The following is a 9,014-nucleotide window of genomic DNA, read 5'->3' as shown; positions in this document are numbered from 1 at the left end:
TACTAAATAGACTAATAAACATGCAACATTAAACTTAATACCAACAGTTAAACAGCGGAAACCAAATACTTAATCATCTTACACCAAATGTAAACAAAACAATAACAGCAGTCTTAAACATTAATACAACCATAACAAATACATGATTCTGAACGAGAAAACGATAAACCACATAAAACCTCCACTGGATCACCACCGAAAACCCAATTGCTCTAGCCACTGCCCTGGTCGTCCGGACCGTCCAACCTAAGACCTGCCCCGTGGAATGGGGTGCCCAAGATGAAAACAAGGACGTGAACGACAATCGCCCAATACGAGAATGTACGAGTATACAAACTGATATGATGCATGCAAAATGCAATATGCTCGGATACCAAGGATCAAGTCAAGAATCTCATGCTCAGTCTAGAGGCGCCTGAGTGTGTAGTCTCTGATCTGCCCTAGGCATGTTTTGGCTCCCACACTCATCATCAATACGTGGACCTGTAATGTACAGGTCATCAGAGCCCGCGGGTCCCGTCGGACACTGTAGCTCTCGATGCCCCATCATCCACAATGCAGAATAGGGCTGAGCGGCCCCAACAAACGAGGTATATCTCAAAAGATATCAGGCTCAACATGATATGTCATGCATAATATGCCAAAGCAGTAAAACATGTATCATGCAACAGATAAATATGCAGCATATAAGTGTGTATACTACGCTTGGATATCTCAGTCAGTACTTCACGTACCTCACTAAAACAATCTGACAGAAAGCTCTGAACCTAGACAATACCAACATAAAGAAATCACTAACAAACCAGATCAAACATGCTACAAAGATCTCCCTAATGATCCTTAAATCACTATCTAAGGATTTAGGATTATACCTGCGTCCGTCATTAGCCCGCTGATTATGTCTCGATCTCAGTTCACCGAGCCCTTCTCGAGTCGATACTAGCTCCAAAACTTCCCGACACCAAAGTGCCCTAGAAACTGGCTAGAAAACCTAAGGTACAACTAGAACTCTCTCTGAAGAATGCGGTGAAGGAAACAAAAGAATCGGCTTCCATTTATAGGCTGTATCCGCACTATTTCAGAAAATCCGGACCAATCTTATCTGCCACGTGTCAGAATCTCATTTGTCTAGTTGGATTTCTCGAGATAATGTAATCCGAAGTAGGTCGGGTTATCCATTTAAAATTCGGTGGATACCAACAGCGTAATCCCGGATTATCAATTCCTTAATAATACTTAATTAACAACTCATTAATTATGTCTTAATTAATACTTCATTCAAAATAATAATTCGGGTCATTACATGCCAGGCCGATTGAAGACTGGAAACTGTTATTATATGTGAACTCTACCAAAGGCAACTTAGAATCCCAACTTCCCGGGAAATCAATCGTACAAGCCCTTAGCATATCTTCAAGAATTTAGATAACCCTATCTGATTGACCGTCGCTTTGAAGATGGTAGGCGGTACTAAAAGACAATTTCGTTCCCAAGGCTCGAAGTAAAATCTTCCAGAACTCAGATGTAAACCTTGGATCACGATCTGAAACTATCGATACCGGTATCCCATGAAGTCTCACAATCTCTTGAATATAAGCCTCGGCATACTGATTCATAGAATACGTCGTCTTGACAGGAAGAAAATGAGATGACTTGGTCAATCGATCCACGATCACCCTAACAGAATTGAAGCCTTCCTGCGTCCTTGGTAACCCAACAACAAAATCCATAGTTATGTGCTCCCACTTCCATTGCGGTATAGGCAAGGATTCAACAATCCCGCCTTGTACCTGGAGATACCAAAGTGATCTCATTTCTTTGCAAATCAAGCAACAAAGGTTTAGAAATCATAGAACCCAATAAAGAACTCACTTGCGACTCAAAGCATCTGCAACCATATTAGCTTTACCAGGATGATAACTAATGGTGCAATCATTGTCTTTCACAAGTTCCAACCATCTCCGCTGCCGCATATTCAATTCCTTCTGCGAAAACAAATAACTCAAACTTTTGTGATCTGTAAATATTACACATTTCTCACCATAAAGGTAGTGCCGCCAAATCTTTAAAGCAAAAACCACAGCCGCCAACTCCAAATAATGAGTGGGATAGTTCTTCTCGTATTCCTTCAACTGACGAGAAGCATAAGCTATCACTTTCCCACGCTGCATCGATACAGCACCTAACCCATGCTTGGAAGCATCTGTATATACAACAAAATCTTCAGTACCACAAGGAAGTACCAAGATAGGGGCAGAAGTCAACTTATCTTTCAATGTTTGAAACGCTTGTTGGCACTCAAGAGTCCATTCGAACTTGGTAGCTTTCCGTGTCAAATTTGTCAATGGCAAAGCTATCTTTGAAAAGTCGGCTATGAACCGTCGATAATACCCTGCCAAACTAAGAAAACTCTGTATATCTGAAACTGTCTTTGGAATGGGCCATTGCTTGATAGATTCAATCTTAGAAGGATCTACCGAAATTCCTTGTTTTGAAACAATATGGCCCAAAAATTCCACCTGCTCCAACCAAAACTCACATTTCTTTAACTTGGCATACAATTGCTTATACCTCAATAGCTGTAACACAATCCTCAAATGCTCACGATGAAGTTCTCATGTCTTTGAGTAGATCAAAATGTCATCAATAAAAACAATGACAAAATTATCCAAATACAGCTCAAAGACACGATTCATCAAATCCATGAAAAGTGAAGGAGCATTGGTTAGTCCAAATGAAATCACAAAAAGTTCATAATGGTCATACCTCGTTCTAAAATTAGTCTTCGGTATGCCCTTTTTTTCCACCTTCAATGGATGATAACCAGAACGAAGGTCGATCTTCGAAAATATTGATGCTCCTTGCAATTGATCAAAAAGATCATCAATACATGGAAAAGGATATTTGTTCTTAATAGTTACCTTGTTGAGTTCTCGATAATCAATGCATAATTTCAATTATCCATCCTTCCTTTTCACGAACAAAACTGGAGCTCCCCACGGTGAGGAACTAGGTCGGATAAAACATTTATCTAATAGCTCCTGCAGTTGAGACTTCAGTTCTTTCATTTCAGTAGGAGCCATTCTGTATCGAGCTTTGGAAATTGGAGATGTACCTGGAATTAAATCAATAACAAACTCCACCTCTCGATCAGGTGGTAATCAAAGCACGTACATCATCAGCAAACATGTCAGGATAATCCTGAACCACATCAATATCCTGTAATTGCAAATTACATTCTTTTTGAACATCAACCACTGAAGCTAAAAAACCCATACAACCTTTGTGCAACAACTTATTAGCTTGAAGGCAAGAAATAATAGGAATACCCATTGAAAAGCCTAGACCAACAAACACATCACTATCATGGTCATCGGCTAAAAACTTCATTGTTTTGCCCACACAATCGATCACCGCACGATAAGAAGATAACCAATCCATACCCAGTATAACATCAAATGCAACCATCGGAATAACAATAAGATCAGCAAACAATAATCTCGCACCCAATTGTACCGGACATGCCTTGATAATATTAGTGGGACAAACTTCATCCCCAGAGGGCAACGCAATATTGAATTATAATGGCATAACAGTAGATTCAACAAATATAGAACGCATAAACACTTCAGACATAAAAGAATGGGTTGCACCAATGTCAATCAATGTAATTGCTTCTTTTCCATAGATTAAAATATTACCTGATATCACAGAAGAATCAGGATTAACACTTTCCTTCATCATAGCAAAAATTCTGCCTTGGACTTTTCTTTTTCCTGAGGAGATAGGACATTTCAGCGCCATGTGCCCCATCTCCTTGCATATAAAACATCGTCCACTGCCCACCAAACACGCACCTTTTGGCTTTCCACACTTAGGACATACCGGTCGCTCAGTATCAAAAGAAGGCACGTGAGGTGTATTACGCTGCTCCATTTTACCTTTGCCTTTGTGGCCACCTCGTACATTTTCACTTGCACCTTGGCCTCTTGCTTGGAAAGCTTGCCTTCTTTCTCGATCTCTTGCTCATCGTGCTCGGCTAGCAAGGCCCTCTCAACAATATCCTTGTATGTGACCACCTTAGACATATGCACATCTCTTCGAATCTCTGGCTTCAATCCACGAAGGAAGTGTTCACCTTTTTCTTTATCATGCTCAGCAATAAAAGGAACAAAGACACATCATTCTTCAAACTTCAGGGTGTACTCAATAACAGACATAGCATCTTGCTTTAATTCAAAAAATTCTTTCACCTTCTTGGCCTTGACTTAACTCGAGAAATACTTGGCTTAGAATAAATCTTTAAACTCATTCCACTTTAATTCTTGAACATTAAATGTCACCTTGGTGGCTTCCCACCAGATACGAGCAGCTTTGACCAACATAAACACAACACAACTTACCTTCTCTTGGTCAGTGAACTTCAAGTAATCAAATATGGCTTCCAATGATTTAATCCATTCCAGAGCCATTAGCGGATCAAGACCACCGATAAACTCCAGAGGGTTCACACGTTTGAAACGATCATAAGCACCATCTTCAGAACTTTCCGTTCTGCCATGACCTTTTCCTTGGCCACGAACCTGGGTCGTAGTTTGCATGCTCAAAAATTGTTGAATTTGTCCGCCATAGACTTTAGCTTGCTCCTTCAATAACTTACTGAATTCATCTACCACCTTTGCAGTCTTATCAGGGGTCCTATCATCCCTTCAATACTCTTCTATTGGGAGGCATATCCTACACATATGCTCACTTTAACATAGATAAGAAGAAAGGAAATTTCAATGGCAAGGAAATAAAATCAATCCTCAATGTTAAAATCAATAGATGCAGGGTCGAAAACATACTAGATTGTCCTAGGTAGAAAAAGTCATATATGGTCCGAAGAACTTTCGCTCTGATACCAATTGAAACAACCCCCTCTCATGACATTTAAATTAAAAAAGAAAAACATACGCGGAAGAAATTGAAATTACACGGGAAAGAACAATAAACCATTTACATCATAAGCATTTTTTAAAAAAAAAAAACATTTTCAAAATTAGTCTACATAAACATTCACTTTTGAATCTTCCAAAAGAAAACTAAACGCCAATATAATTTTTAACCCATTAATATTAACAAAATACATGATACTTTCAAACTTCACATGTTCACTAAACACAAACCAATAGTGACATGAACAAACAAAATCTTTCCCATTGCTTTTTATATGACTTCTCCTGCCTCGAACAATCCATTTCAATCCTTCTTATCACCTGAAATGGAGAAATATTGGAGAGAAAATTTGAGGGAGAAGAGAAGCTTGAACCGTTGGAAACTATTGGACGAAGGAAGAATAGAGTAGAAGCATTAGAAAAGACATATATAAGCCTTCATTCCCTCAAAAACGTGATTTGGAAATTTTTAACATCCTGCAAGGTGCATATGCGCGACTTTCCAGGTGCATATGCGTGGCCCATTCTGTCCACCCGACGCATATGCGCGCCACATTCTGCCGAAAAACTCATTTTTAGCTTCCGAATTTGTAAAAGTGGTCAACATAAAAGTCGTAGATCTATGTGTTTTCTTGCATCTCTAATTAGCCTCATGTCATTTGAAAGTCTGAGTAAAACGTTATGCTCATTCTCCCAACTTGAGCCAGTGCAGGAACAACGATACACACGACACACTTCGAACCACTTTTGGCTCGTCTTCCCTAATGATTTGAATTAAACTCAAAACATGAAAGTTATAGTCTTATATCTTATCTTTCTAATGAAAGTAGCCTCATATCAATTGGATCAATATACAAAATATTATACTAAAAACCACAACTACTGCCATAATTTTCATACCGTTTCCGCACTTCCATTTCCTATTTGACTCAAAATCAACTTTCTATTCTATCTATTCATTTCCTTAATCATCACCAACTATGAACATAATACCAAAACAATATCCATAAACAATGACCATATTTTAACCATTCCAATAAATATAACCATTACACATAATCTCAACCATCAAACCATATGAAATATACATTACCATAATAAACCATGAATATCCAATAACCATATTTCCTAAACACCCAACAAAAAATAATATCATAAACAATAAAATGCTAAAAGGTTGAGATATTACAGTAACAATGACCAAATGCTCCACAAATAGTTGAAAAGCACATACCAAAACGGATCGCAAAAGACAAAAAAAGGTCAATCTTGACAATGTAAACAAATATATCTTTTAAAAATAGCAGTGTTCTAAAAAGTCCGCTTAAGCTCCGCCTAAGCTTGAAGCTCGACGAAAACGCCCCGCTTCAGAAAAAGCGAAAAAAATGGTTAAAATGTAGTTTGACCGAATTAAGCGTAATTAAGACGTTTAATTAAGTGTACTTTGATAAGGCCAAATCGTAAAAATATTTTAGGGATTTAATTTTATAATATTTTCCCGTATCTAGAATTTTTATCCCAAATTATGTGATTATTTGAATTAATAATTTTAGATTTGAATAAAAGTGAAAAGTGTTTAAATTAGGAGATAAAATAAATTTACTAGATTTCAAAGGAAATAAAATATTCTTAGTCCTTGATGATATTGAATTTTTGGAAATAAATTTACTAGATTTCAAAGGAAATAAAATATTCTTATTCCTTGATGATATTGAATTTTTGGAAAATCTATGTAAATCTTGACAAATATCTTATCTACACTTTCTTTACTTGATATGGGCTTAAAAAGAATTAAAGGAGAGGCCCATTTAGGAGAATAAAAGGGCAGAAGCGTACAAGAGAAAGAAGGGGGGAGTGCCATAACTGAAGCGCAGAAGGAGACCGAAGTGTAGAAGACAAGACTACTGTGAAGTAGTACCAGCGCGGAAGAAGAACAGAAAGGGAGGAAGATTGAAGGCACAAAGAGAGAAATCCTCAGACTCTGACGTGGAAGAGCAGTTCAAACAAGAGAAGAAGGTTGAAATAGCACAGATAGAAGCAATGGCCAACGAGGAGGATGAGTGCACTGTCTATGATCTTACTAGACAAACTACTGGTGGTTATGGTTCAAGCATTACTCGTCCTACTGTGGAAGCAAATACTTTTGAGTTGAAGCCATCCATCATTCAAATGATACAATATCAAGTGAGATTTGGAGGATCGCAGACCGAGGATCCTAATGCACATCTGGAGGGATTTCTATCTATCTGTGACACAATCAAATTCAATGGAGTGAGCACAGATGCCATAAGATTGAGACTATTCCCTTTCTCTTTGCATCGTGAAGCAGCAGAATGGCTTAGAGATCTACCAGCTGGTTCTATTACTACATGGAATGGTTTGGTGGAAATGTTCATGAATCAATATTTTCCACCCACCAAGCTAGCACAACTGCGTATGGATATTTCATCTTTTCGCCAGAAGGATGGGGAGACATTACATACAGCGTGGGGAAGATTTAGGAAGATGTTGAGGAGGTGTCCTCAACATGGTTTCTCTTCATCTGAGCAAGTTCAAATTTTCTATAACGGAGTTGATCCTTCTGTGCGTTCCATGCTAGATACGGCAGCCAATGGTAGCTTATACAGGAAGACTCCACGAGTTGCACTGGAAATAATTTCAAATATGGCAGAAAATAGTGCAGGTTGGCCGGACATTAAACGAGAAAAGAAGGCTGGAGTTCTCGAAATGGATGTCTTGAATGCACTTACTGCTAAGATTGATGGGTTGCCCCATCAATTCTCTCAGCTGCAGTCAAATCAAGCAAATCAAGTCCAAGGAATATTCAGCGAGGAACAACCCATTTTTGATGAAGAAGCAGTGAATTTTGTGGGGAATCAATGGAGACAGCAATTAAATCCATACAGTTCCACGTATAATCCAGTATGGAGGAATCACCCTAATTTGTCTTGGAAGAATACGGAGAATTCCTTAATCCAACAAATATCCTCCACTGCACATTCCTCAACAAGTGAGACAACGATTATTGGTACCTGCAGCACCTCCAGGATTCAAACAAGATGATCAAAGACCAATTTATGAGGATTTTATGATGAAATATGTTGTGGGAATGGAGACGAGACTGCAGAATCATGACGCTATCTTGCGAAGGTTGGATGCTCAAATGGGTCAAATAGCCAATCAATTAGCAAATCGACCCCTTGGAGCACTACCAAATGATACTGAGAACAATCCGAAAGGAGTGAATGCAGTGAGTACAGTGGTCAAGGCCGAGGAAGAGGAGCCAAAGAGGCAGAATTCTACAGATATGGAGGCAAAGAATGATGGAGGAATGAAACCAAAAATGGAAGATGTTAAGGAACAGAACACTCAGACTACACGGAAGACAGGTAAGAAAGGTAAGGAATTTGATTCTAATGATAATATTGATATTAATACACTTCCTTTTCCTCAAAGAGCAAGGCAACTACAATTGGATCAACAATTTTCGAAATTTCTTGAAGTTTTTAAGAAATTTCACATAAATATTCTTTTTGTAGAGGCTTTGGCTCAAATGCCTTCTTATGCTAAATTCTTGAAAGATATTTTGACTAAAAAGAGAAAACTTGTTGATTTTGAAACTGTTAAGCTTTTTGAGGAATGTTCAGCTGTAATGCCCGAGAAATTATCACGGTTAATCAAGGATTATTGATTTATAATTTAACATGATTACGAAAGGGCCAACTGAGACACGCTTTAAGATAATGTGTGGCCATTTATTTTGAATTTCAGAGTGTGTTGTCGAAGCAACACCGCACCTGCGGCCTTGCATGTACCGCACCCGTGGTGCATGGACAGAAACTTGGACAGTTTTACCGAAGGGTGACCGCACCCGCGGTGCAAGCGTTACCGCACCCGCGGTCTTGACATGTACCGCACCCGCGGTCGTGCAATTTCAGAATAGATAAGATTGTCGAAGCATGAGCGCACCCGCGGTGTTACACCTACCGCACCCGCGGTGATACGTGTTTTGCGGAAATTGTGCCACCTCGTCGAATTCATGCATGGTATATATATGTGTGATAGCCATTCGTTTCT

The 9,014-nt window shown here is 38.8% G+C and overlaps 2 protein-coding genes across 2 annotated transcripts; one reads left to right on the top strand and one right to left on the bottom strand.

Annotated features, from left to right (window-relative positions):
• Positions 1-1,868: 1,868 nt before the first annotated feature.
• LOC140806197 (uncharacterized) lies at positions 1,869-4,601 on the bottom strand. Its single transcript, XM_073162716.1, has 5 exons — positions 4,404-4,601; positions 3,942-4,154; positions 3,702-3,816; positions 3,175-3,548; positions 1,869-2,579 (listed from the first exon to the last, which is right to left on the bottom strand). Exons 1-5 carry the CDS (start codon positions 4,599-4,601, stop codon positions 1,869-1,871), a joined length of 1,611 nt encoding a protein of 536 aa, XP_073018817.1.
• A 2,376-nt stretch (positions 4,602-6,977) lies between these two features.
• LOC140806190 (uncharacterized) lies at positions 6,978-8,000 on the top strand. Its single transcript, XM_073162707.1, has one exon. The coding sequence runs from the start codon at positions 6,978-6,980 to the stop codon at positions 7,998-8,000; it is 1,023 nt and encodes a 340-aa protein (XP_073018808.1).
• Positions 8,001-9,014: the final 1,014 nt, after the last annotated feature.

Source organism: Primulina eburnea, chromosome 1, assembly GCF_022965805.1.
Source record: "Primulina eburnea isolate SZY01 chromosome 1, ASM2296580v1, whole genome shotgun sequence".
Lineage (NCBI taxonomy): Eukaryota > Viridiplantae > Streptophyta > Magnoliopsida > Lamiales > Gesneriaceae > Primulina > Primulina eburnea.
The sequence above is the reverse complement of the archived record's forward strand: the minus strand, read 5'-3'. Positions and strand labels throughout refer to the sequence as shown.

Bases quoted from the DNA above. Each gene is read 5' to 3' on its own strand.
- LOC140806190 (XM_073162707.1), top strand. From the start codon at position 6,978: ATGGCCAACGAGGAGGATGAGTGCACTGTCTATGATCTTACTAGACAA.
- LOC140806197 (XM_073162716.1), bottom strand. From the start codon at position 4,601: ATGCAAACTACGACCCAGGTTCGTGGCCAAGGAAAAGGTCATGGCAGA. The intron at 4,155-4,403 runs GTAAGTTGTGTT...TTTATTGCTGAG, and splicing joins AGTTCACTGACCAAGAGAAG to CATGATAAAGAAAAAGGTGA. The intron at 2,580-3,174 runs GTACGTGCTTTG...ATTGTGTTACAG, and splicing joins CTGACATGTTTGCTGATGAT to CTATTGAGGTATAAGCAATT.